At 43.6% G+C, this 11,993-nt stretch overlaps 1 protein-coding gene and 1 pseudogene across 2 annotated transcripts in view; one reads left to right on the plus strand and one right to left on the minus strand.

The window, feature by feature from the left end:
* AASS (aminoadipate-semialdehyde synthase) overlaps window positions 1-11,993 on the plus strand; it is a 68,305-nt gene that overhangs the window by 46,973 nt on the left and 9,339 nt on the right. For both annotated transcript variants that reach the window (XM_024757856.1, XM_024757855.1), the window contains exons 18-19: window positions 858-998; window positions 7,788-7,955. In XM_024757856.1, coding sequence (XP_024613624.1) covers window positions 858-998; window positions 7,788-7,955 — 309 coding nt within the window. The remainder of the gene's footprint in view (window positions 1-857; window positions 999-7,787; window positions 7,956-11,993) is intronic.
* LOC112408201 (alpha-N-acetylgalactosaminide alpha-2,6-sialyltransferase 5 pseudogene) lies at window positions 11,484-11,867 on the minus strand (annotated as a pseudogene).

Raw genomic sequence — 11,993 nt, forward strand, 5'->3', positions numbered from 1 at the left:
ACTTTGACTAGAAATTTCAAGTAAAATTTTGAAACTGCAGAAATATTTGTATGGTAAAAAAAAAGTCCAAGCCTTAACAATAGATTTTTAGAGAAATAGATGCTACTATAATATATATTTTGGTTTGATAAAAGATTTTAGACTGCTTTGGAGATTCTATAATAAGGTTTGACTTTTAAAAGTGGGAAAAATTCTTTGTAATATTATCAACCTGTTGGTATATAAAGTATCTTTTACACATAAGAAAGAACTATTGGACATGAAAATGTGATGACTCATATTAAACCTAACCTAACCTAATATATATATAACCTAAAACAGGTTATATATATTTTATATATATATATATATATACACACACACATATGTAATATATATAATCAAATATAGAATCAAATTAATTAAATTATATATCATATCAATTAATATTTATATTAATTACATATTAATTAATACTAATAATTATACATATATAATCAAATTATAATGAAGTATATAATTTGAATTAAAAGTCAGGAGGCACTGACCAAGCAGAATTGAGCTAATGGTTGGATTTTTAACGGAGCAAAATGTTAGCCACAATCTCTAGATGATTAAAAACTATATATATATGTAAACACACACACATATATATATATAAATATAACTGACTTAATCTAAATATAACTGACAAACACCAAATGGTGTTTGGCTTTAAGGATGTATTTTTGAAAGCCTTTGTAACTTTAAGAAAGGAGAAACTGTAGCAAGTTTACCTTATTTGTGTCAGTGTACTCAATTACTCGGATAGATTTGGATAGATTCTTCTCCGTAACTAATTGTTAATTTCCCTAATTTATTGATTCTTTATCTTACAGATTGAATCTTATGTTTCCTACTGCGGTGGCCTTCCAGCCCCCGAACATTCAGACAATCCTTTGAGATACAAATTTAGCTGGAGTCCAGTGGGAGTTTTGATGAACATAATGCAGCCCGCCACCTACCTGCTCAATGGAAAGGTGAAGGCTCATCAGCAAAGCTTTAGAGATACAAACCTGCAGTAACTGCCTAAGAAAGTCCAAACACTTTCTCCCCAATACCAGCGCCCTTTAACGCTGGCTGTGCTGCTTGCTCTCCATTCTCCTCCTGCACTGTTTCCCAGTGTGTGTTTTCTGTTCCATTCCGTGTGGTCTCCTCACGGTTCCCAGCAAAGCCCAGGCTCATTCTTTCCTCTTTGCCCTCTTGCAAGTTGTTTCTGCCGTTGAAACACTCACTTCTTAACTTCTCTGCGTGCGTAACTACTGGTCATCTTGCAATTTATTTCAGCCTGACAAACATTTACTGAGTCCATACTATGTGCTAGACTTGGGCCAAGGCACTAAAGGTTGTCATGCTGAATGAGTTTCTGATCTCAGAGAACTCACAACTAGAATGGGGGTAGCTCTCGGAATGGAGGGTGTGATGGGTCAAGGAAGGAAATTAAGATTTCTTCCCAGCTGCTGTGTGGCAGAACGTAAGAGGGCTCTGAGTTAGTACTATTTTCATCATTTTACTATAAGGAAACTGTGGCGCAAAGAGAATGTTCACAGTCATGCAGCTGGGATTCAAACCCAGATCTAACTCTAAAGCCTTTTTTCCCCCTCTTTTACCAGATCGCTTCATGGCAGGAAAGGCAGACAGTAGAATAAATAGGTATAATTCAATGAGAGAAGTTCCAAAGTACGCTAAAGTGCCACAGCGATGCAGATGAGAGGCCAATTGACTTTTTTTTTTTTTAACATCTTTATTGGGGTATAATTGCTTTACAATGGTGTGTTAGTTTCTGCTGTATAACAAAGTGAATCAGTTATACATGTACATATGTTCCCATATCTCTTCCCTCTTGTGTCTCCCTCCCTCCCACCCTCCCTATCCTACCCCTCCAGGCGGTCACAAAGCACTGAGCTGTGCTATGCGGCTGCTTCCCACTAGCTATGTACCTTACGTTTGGTAGTGTATATATGTCCATGCCTCTCTCTCGCTTTGTCACAGCTCACCCTTCCCCCTCCCCATATCCTCAAGTCCGTTCTCTAGTAGGTCTGTGTCTTTATTCCTCTCTTACCCCTAGGTTCAATTGACTTTTGACTTGACCTTGGTGAGGAGGTCGGGGAGGGGAAAATTAACTGGGAAGAGAAGATGTGCTCAGCCTTGAGGGATAAGGAGGCGCCAGCCTGGCAGAGACACTGCCACTCATGACTGTGCTCAGCAGTGTCCAAATCACGTCTGTCTGCTTTCATGGTTTATGCTCTTGATTGTAAGGAAAGACTCACATTTAGGAACAAACATAACTAGACCAAGGGTTCCTCTTTATATTTTGTGCCCTAAGCACCTCACTCACCTCACCATAGTCCCAGCTCTGCAGGGAGTGATGAATTACTTGATCAGATGTGGGTCTTAACAAAGATTATCCTGGCAGCAATATTATAAGTTCTCAGTGTATCTGTGATCTAAATGTATTTCGTGTAAAAACCGGAGTAAATTGAAAGAATTTCTTAAGGTGAATGTCATTGTCAGCCATCGACTTCTGTACCTGTGAGCGGCTCACGGTCTTGGCTGAACGCTGGAATCACCAAGGCACTTTAAAAAATCCTGATGTCTGGGCCTCATCCCCAGAGATTCTGATTTGCTTGGGCTTAGGGATCTTTAAAAACTTCCCAAATGGTTCTAATGTGCAGGTGAATTTGAGATGGACTGACTTAGTGACCAGAGGACCACAGCTGCACTGAAAACACTACTGGACAAGCAAGACACTTGACCTTGATTCTGGAAAGACACATTCACATGGTTCAGGATATGAAACAGAACCCTTGAGTTGTGGTCCAAGTGCTGACATCCCTCAGTGTCACCAAAGGCCAGGCAATCTAGTTCTCTAATTCTAAGAACCATGAAGGTTTGGGTCTCAGTCTCACGTTCTACCAGACACACGCCCTTTTCTATGCTACTGCCGATCTCCTCTTCAACTGCCCCTTCTACCTTCTGTAGTCATGGAACAGAGACTGGCCTATGTTTGGTATAAACTCACATGTGAATGCAGGAAGAATTCTTGCTTCAGCTGGGTAAAATGCTTATTCTCAGGAGGCCATATAAAAGATAAAGAGGGCTTCCCTGGTGGCGCAGTGGTTGAGAGTCCGCCTGCCGATGCAGGGGATGCGGGTTCATGCCCCGGTCCGGGAGGATCCCACATGCCGCGGAGCGGCTGGGCCCGTGAGCTATGGCCGCTGAGCCTGTGTGTCCGGAGCCTGTGCTCCGTAACGGGAGAGGCCACAACAGTGAGAGGCCCGCGTACCGCAAAAAAAAAGAGATAAAGATGATAACAAGGAGCAGGTCAGTGGAATGCAATGTGCAACAGAAAGAGCATGGAACCTGATACCGGTGTGTCTGACTTGGTCCTCTAGCTCTGTCATTGCTGGCTGGGCGGCACTAGAACAGTCATTTCATCTCTCTGAGCTTTGAGCTCCTTGCCTGAAGATAAGCATAATCACACCAGCCTTGCAGGGGTCTTGCAGTAGGGCTCAGTAAGGCCATATAGATTACAATCTGCCACACAGCAGATCTTTGGGCATGTCGTAAGCCCCTAGCAAACATCAGCTGCATAAAGAAATTAATGGTGGTAGGAGCTCAGGAAAAGCAAGAGGTTATTTTCAGGCAGCAAAAGTTGTATTTGTTGAATTTGAAGTTTATCCCTTTTATCCTGAACTCCTTTTGTAAAAGAGGAGTGCTGTTTGCATCTCCCTGACACTGTGGAGGACACCAAGAGAAAACACGATGCTTTTCTTCTCTTTGCTAAAATCATACTTTTTTCAAGGTCTCCTCTTGTGGACGCAGCTCTTCCTGACCACTCCAGCCCCTGTTCACTATTCTTTTGTCTGAACTCCCACACTTTGGTTGTCTGTGTCTACCACTTTTTCCGGATGCTGTATTATTCACTCAGTAATTCAAGTGTGTCGGTCTGTCTCCTAACCCAGATTGTTAAACATCTCAAAACCTCTCTTGTTCCTCCATTGCCTCTGTCACCATCACCCTCCACCATGGAGCAGGCCTTATGTAATACACAGAATCATCACGGGGGAGCCAGGTGACTTCTCTGGCTTCTGCTTTTTTTTTTTTTTGGGGGGGGTACGTGGATCTCTCATTGTTGTGGCCTCTCCCGTTGCGGAGCACAGGCTCCGGACGCGCAGGCTCAGTGGCCATGGCTCACGGGCCCAGCCGCTCCGCGGCATGTGGGATCTTCCCAGACCGGGGCACGAACCATGTCCCCTGCATCGGCAGGCGGACTCTCAACCACTGCGCCACCAGGGAAGCCCCTGGCTTCTGCTTTTAAGTTGAAACGTTAAACTTTTCCAGCAACTCAGGCAGTGGTCTAGGAATTAGGATGTATTTCATTGGAAATAACTGCAAGGATGTAGGACAAGATCTACCTCTGGTACTACTGCTAACTTCTAACTTCTAATCCTGTTTCTAATGCATCTGATTTCCTTCCACATGTTTGGAGACAGTGACTGTGTCTTCTCTGAGTTCTGTTCCCTCCATGGGTGGTGGGACATTGGTGACACCTGGGGGTGACATGGCAGACCTTCGCCATCATCTCCTTCAGCTTCCTATCCCAAGCCACTCCCAAGCTAAACAAATACACTAAGTAAGGATCGTGCTCGCTCTGCAAACACAGATTTGAGATAGGTTTTCTGGCTCTCTTCCTATTGCCTTCCCCTCCCTTGACTGTAGCACCCAGCCTTCCCTCTGTAGCTGCTGCTCTCTATTGCCTGCAGCCATTCTTTTATTTTTTTAATTTATTTTATTTATTATTTTTGGCTATGCTGGGTCTTTGTTGCTGCATGCGGGCTTTCTCTAGTTGCGGCAAGTGGGGGCTACTCTTCACTGCAGTGCACAGGCTTCTCATTGCAGTGACTTCTCTTGTTGCGGAGCATGGGCTCTAGTTGCGCAGGCTTCAGTAGTTGTGGCTCACGGGCTTCAGTAGTTGTGGCTCGCGGGCTATAGATCGCAGGCTCAGTAGTTGTGGCACACGGGCTTAGTTGCTCCGCGGTATGTGGGATCTTCCCGGACCAGGGCTCGAACCAGTGTCCCCTGCATTGGCAGGTGGATTCTTAACCACTGCGCCACCAGGGAAGCCTGCCTACAGCCATTCTTAACTCAGTTTTCAGGTGCATCACTGGTGGCATGATCAGGAATGCTGTACCTAGTCAATTAATATCCTTTTCAAACTACTGATCCACAGATGAGCACAATTAAGGGGACGGTATGGTATAGTAGAAAGAACACGGACACTGGAGTCAAATAGACATGGGTTTAAATCTGCCCCTGGGTGACTCTATCAGCCTGAGTTTTTACCTCTGAAAAGTGGGTTATTGCGTGGATTAAAGGTAATGTATATAAGGCACCTGGCACACAGTGGGCCCTCATAAATGCTTGTCTGTATATTGCCTGTGTTAAATGTCTTGTTGGTTTAGTAATCCAGCTTATTGTCAGTGGTTCTCAGTGGTTGGGGGACGTGTGGGTGTGGGCGCATGTGTGGGGAAGAGTCACACTTAGAGCAGTCTGCACCAGCAGCGAGTAATGAGCCACTGTTTCTGCTGGGAGTGGGTCTTGGATGGAATCATGGTTGAGTCAGAAAAAAAATGCATATTCTCTGCCAAATGGAAAAATATGCCTCTCTTTCTTATCTGTCATATAGGGCGGGGCTTATTAATGAATCCCATGATAGGACACTAGAAATACAAGTCTGAATTGATATCAAATGACCCAGTAATTTGGGGGTCAAGTTCCTTCAGCAGCCATCAGCCTCTAAATGGATCATTACCATTCAGCTTGTATTTTCCCTGTTTTCTTTACAAGGATCTCATGATAGACTTAGGAACCAGCTGATTTATTTCTGATCAGTACAGTGCTGGGATATAGTGGTCTTTATTGAATTTTTCTTTAAAAATCCCTAACCTGCAAACAAGTAAACCAAACTTTAGAATTGCCGTAGGTTGTAGAAGAGAGATAGGTGGGAAGACCCTAAAAGTAAACATTTGCCTCTTTATTAGACTTTTTAAAAAAATTTAGAATCCTGATGGAAGAAATTTGTTTCAAAGAAAAAGTACAGAAATGGCTCTTCAGGAAATGTTTACTGTGAAGTTCAGAAGAGTTTGACAAGAAACTTAAATGAAAAGCATTCCTCACTTCCTGCTGATTCCCACTCTTGGGATTTTTTTGTTTTGTTTTGTTTTGTTTTTTGCTATACGCGGACCTCTCACCGCTGTGGCCTCTCCCGTTGCGGAGCACAGGCTCCGGACGCGCAGGCTCAGCGGCCATGGCTCACGGGCCCAGCCGCTCCGCGGCATGTGGGATCTTCCCGGACCAGGGCACGAACCCGTGTCCCCTGCATCGGCAGGTGGACCGCCAACCACTGCGCCACCAGGGAAGCCCCTCACTCTTGGGATTTTTGATGGTCCTTGGTGCTCTTCAAAGTGAGCCTTTGACTGCGGAGGCCTCTCCAGGCATGACTCTGTGGTCAGCACTGCCCATTTCCTTCTGGGGCTTCAGCTATACATATACATACCTTTCCATTTTCCCTTTCATACCAAGACATACGCAGAACCTCCCTACAAATAAACCCTGTGAATCATTAAGTTTAGCCGAAGACTCCTTTGAGCAAATTGCTCAGACTCCGCCAGAAGGTACGTCACCAGCTCCCTTGTGCGGTGTTTCTTCGTGCACCTTTTAGATGTGGTCAGAGATTGTTTCCAGTGGTGCAAGCAGGACAAAAAGTCTAGTTCCACCAGGATTCTCAGCCCTGATTTTATTACTCCAGAATGTTTTCCATGATCTCAAGGATGATCATCAACCTCACAAACTGAAAGAAAAATTTAGCCCTTTAATCAAAATTAACGGGAAAAAATGCTTCACTGCATTTTGATTGTGTATGATGGGGGCAGAGATGTAGGAACGAGGATTACTGAGAAATCAGAAGAGCTTGGGAATCGGTGACATAACTTCTCAGAGGCAGTAAGATCAGGAGGTAGTATATATATTTTTTTGAGTTTCACTGTATGTTCATTGCATTGTCCTTGTGAGAAGGCATCTCCCCCACTCCATTTCCCAACACACACATGTTGGTTGACTAGTCCAGGCTGAAGCACTTTAGCTCCTGGGTCTTGGTAGACATTAAGTAAAGGTTTGTTCAATGAACAAAGGATTGCACGGAGGCAGGAGTTGAATCTTATTCATCACTGTCCTTATTCCCAGGTGTGATCCTGGCACACACATAGCAGGTGGTCCGTAAATGCTAGCTGTGTGAATGGATGTGCAAGACTGGTGCCTGATGTAGCTAGCATTCAAGAAGGGGGATGGGAGTGAAGAGAAAGAACAGAATAAGAATGCGGCCATTGCTGTGTGAGCACAGAAGCCACTTTGAGTATCTGTTGCTTATAGCGTATTGTTTATTTAAAAACAAAACAAAACTCTACTGAGACATAATCCAGTGCCATCTCATCCAGGGGCAAGGAAAAATCAGAAACAAGATCTGAGTAAACGAAATGCTTTAAGTCAGATTTTAAAGCTTGGGAGAACAATGGCCTTGTGAATTATGATATTAGTAGAGCAGCTTGAATATGCGATGTTGATTAGCGTAGTTTTATTAAATTTTGTTTTTCAAATCCCCTATTGCTTTCTTGTAAAACCTGGATTTCTTTCTTATGAAACTAATGCAGGTAAATCCAAAGAGGAATACACTTTCTTAACCCCATGTGTGCCTTTTCAATGTTCCTCAGGTTATGAATGTGGTAGGGGGTGTCTCCTTTCTGGATTCGGTTACTCCTATGGATTATTTCCCTGGATTAAATTTGGAAAGTTATCCTAACAGAGACAGTACCAAATATGCTGAGATTTATGGCATTCCGTCTGCTCACACTTTATTACGGGGGACGCTGAGGTACAAGGTAAGTGGCTCTATCTGAGATGATCATGTTGCCTGTTTTGATATAAGTGATGTGAACACTTAATTTTTCTTCATAATTGAAATAATTAAGATGATAAACCAGACTGGCACCCCTATGCTTACTATTTACAATAACCAAGATAAGGAAGCAAGCTAAGTGCCCATCAATAGACAAATGGATAAAGAAGATGTGGTATGTACGTACACCAATAACCAAGATAAGGAAGCAAGCTAAGTGCCCATCAATAGACAAATGGATAAAGAAGATGTGGTATGTACGTACACACACACACACACACACACACACACACACACACACACACACACGCAGTGGAATATCACTCAGTTGTAAAAAAGAATGAACTCTTGTCATTTGCAACAACATGGATGGACCTGGAGGGTGTTATGCTAAATGAAATAAGTCAGAGAAAGACAAAAACCATATGATTTCACTTATATGTGGAATTTAAAAACAAAATAAATGAACATATGTTAAAAAAGAAAAAAACAAAGTCATAGATACACAGAATAAACAGGTAGCTTCCAGAGGGAAGGGGAAATAGGTGAGGGCTATTAAGAGGTACAAATTTCCAGTTACAAAATGAATGAGTCAGGTATGAAATGTACATGTCACAGGTATGAAATGTAGTCAATAATAATGTAGTATCGTTGTATGGTGACAGATGGTAATTGACTTATCATGGTGATCATTTTGTAATGTATAAAAAACAAAAAAAACAAACCAGATTGGCATCTTTTTTCTCAGGGCTCTTTTCTTTCTTTCTTTTTTTTACTCTATATGTAAATATTTTACTTAAAAATTGGGTTTTTTAAAACATCTTTATTGGAGTATAATTGCTTTACAATGACGTGTTAGTTTCTGCTTTATAACAAAGTGAATCAGCTATACATATGCATATATCCCCATATCCCCTTTTGCGTCTCCCTCCCACCCTCGCTATCCCGCTGCTCTAGGTGGTCACAGAGCCCCGAGCTGCTCTCCCCTCAGGGCTCTTTTGATTGACTATTTCAGGAGACAGCTCAAAGTGGCTGGGGCAAAAAGGGAATTTTTGACTCAGGAGAAGGGGGGTCATGTGAAGCGTCAGCTTCAGGTGTACTGAGGTTTGAGGGTTGTGACCTCACTGGCATAGTCTCTTCACCTCTCAGCTCTTCCTTCAAGCATTGGCTGCATCCCCTGTTTCACAGGGCTGGCAAGATGACAATGTTACTTGCATAAATGAAAATCTTTCATACTATTTGATCTTGGTTCTAAGTAAAATAAGTCCTTTATACTCCTGAACACCAAGGAATGGCAGTGAACATAATGTAAGATTTGCAGTGAGTGAATCTGAATAGTTCATAGGACAAATGAGCAGTATAATGGGGAATCTCCTTATATTCTCTTCTCCTCAAAAACTCATAGAAGTGCAGTTCCTCATTCTTGTCACCAAGGAAAAGCATGAAAATTCTCTCCCCTGCCAACTCTTTTTGGTGCAAGAAGCACCAGAGAAGCAGGGGATGGATTTCTGCCAGTGGGGTCTGGGGAGGAGGTATGCTTTTAACCACAAGAGGGGGATAGGTAGTAGGGGGATATAAAAGACCCCCTAAAACAAGGCTCCTGCTACTGTGGGAGCTCCATCATTCCAAGTGCAAAGTCCTTACGTGGGTCAACGAGAGGCTTGTTGAGAGAATTTCAGATCTGGAATGAAACTTAAGAGGTCCTCTGGTACAGTGATATCATTCTGCAGAAGAGGAAACTAGGGCTTAAGTGAAGTGACCTACATCAATTATTACTAAAGCAAATTGTCTTTAAGTTTCTCTTGTTGGTATCTTTTTTGTCTGAACAACAAAGTTTTTGGTTTTCAATTTTGTCATTTGGAGCATTTCTGCACTTTGGAAAATGTCATAGCTGTTCTTGAAGCCTGAGGGTTCAAAAAATGCAACGCAACATTTCCAAGCCAAATACCATCACATGCTAACAATGACCACTGTGAACATGGCAACTCATCTCCCTGTTCCGGGCCTTTTCCAACCATCATTCAGGATTAAAGAACTAGGAAGGATAAATTACCACATAATCATAATTATAAAAATACTGACCTAGAGCACACTAAAAAACTCTCAATAAATAAATATTCGGCAGTTGCTTTTGAAAGTCAGTAAAGATGTACTCTTTTTCTTAAGTTTTATTTATTTATTTTTATACAGCACGTTCCTATTAGTTATCTATTTTATACATATTAGTGTATACATGTCAATCTCAATCTCTCAGTTCATCCCCCCAACTCCCCGCTTTCCCCCCTTGGTGTCCATATGTTTGTTCTCTACATCTGTGTCTCTATTTCTGCCTTGCAAACCAGTTTATCTGTACCATTTTTCTAGATTCCACATATATGCATTAATACACGATATTTGTTTTTCTCTTTCTGACTTACTTCATTCTGTATGACAGTCTCTAGGTCCATCCACATCTCTACAAATGACCCAATTTTGTACGTTTTTATGGCTGAGTTATATTCCATTGTATATATGTACCACATCTTCTTTATCCATTCGTCTGTCAATGGGCATTTAGGTTGCTTCCATGACCTGGCTATTGTAAATAGTGCTACAATAAACATTGGGGTGCATATGTCTTTTCTCTGGGTATATGCCCAGGAGTGGGATTGCTGGGTCATATGGTAATTCTATTTTTAGTTTTAGTAAAGATGTACTCTTCAGAAATCATGTCCATACTTTCAAGGCTGCTTTTTACAAACCACACAGTCCAACAGATGACAAAGGTTCAGGTTAGGATACAATTTGATAGAAAAATGACTCTTAACGTGATATTTCTACAAAGGAATACAACTAATGTTGAGTTGCTCATGTCTCAGTTTCAAAGGCAATACTTAAAGAGATCCAAAATGTTTTTAGCCATGGCAGCATCATTGAAATGAGTGTTCAGGTCCTAAGGTCACCCCTCTTAAAAGGGACAGCACTCATTAGGGTGTATTAGTTCTGGAATTTTTCCCTTGTAAACCAGCTGCACTGCTTTGTAGTCAGGCCTCAGAGGCATCTGTACATGGCACTTCTTGAGGAGTGAAGCTATCCCTGCGACCAATTCTGTTCCTCTTCCGTGTCTGGTGATTCAGGAAGTTCAGGGGCCCGATGTCTGATACAGAGGGTACTTGGGATTTCAGTCTGGCCACACACTTTCCTCAGAACACAGGTTTGTTCTCAGGATGACTTCTAGCAAGCGATTCTGGTTTCCCGTCTGGTTGAGAAAAGTGAAAATTTAATGTCTGTGCCCAGTTCTTTCTCGTTGCGGAGCACAGGCTCCGGGCGCGCAGGCTCAGCGGCCATGGCTCACGGGCCCAGCCGCTCCGCGGCATGTGGGATCTTCACGGATAGGGCATGAACCCGCGTCCCCTGCATCCCCCCGCGCGCAGTCCTTATGGCTCTTTTCTCTGTGATAAAGCGGTGATGACTACCCTTCCGTCCTCACTCACGGGAGAGGTGCATTGCACATTCATCAGGTCCAGAAGGTTCATAATAGGGATAAGGTACTGAAGGGTGATTGGGATCCCTGCATTAGTCTTGGGGATCCATGCCATAAACATTGGTCCTGTCGCGGAGCTCCAGGGCAATCGTCACTGTGAACCAGCCAGTGCTGAGCCAAGTACTGGAGATCTTCCTTGTGGTCCGCCACGCCAAGGTATCCGTGCAGTGGCCGCGGTGGCGCGGAGGCCTCGGGGCGCGGCAGGGGGCTGCTCTCTGCGGGCCGCTGCGCGCTGCCGGTCGCCGCTGCCGGCTGCTGCTGCGGGGGCTGCTCCTTCTGGCCGCCAAGGCCGCTGTACACGAGCGGCAAGCCGGTGCATGTGCTGGTGAGCGCAAAACACACTGCCAGCCCCGGGCGCGTCAGGGTCTTCATTTTGGGCACCTCTTTCGTGCGGAATCCTCAGGCACACGCGTCTGGGACCACTTTTTCTTGGAGGGTTTCCGTCGTGGGTGATGGGACAGAGGCGGGGCTGATTTTTTCCCAGCAGCCAGCCACGCC

The sequence above is a fragment of the Neophocaena asiaeorientalis genome, unplaced genomic scaffold (genome assembly GCF_003031525.2).
Source record: "Neophocaena asiaeorientalis asiaeorientalis breed wild unplaced genomic scaffold, Neophocaena_asiaeorientalis_V1.1 scaffold116, whole genome shotgun sequence".
NCBI lineage: Eukaryota > Metazoa > Chordata > Mammalia > Artiodactyla > Phocoenidae > Neophocaena > Neophocaena asiaeorientalis.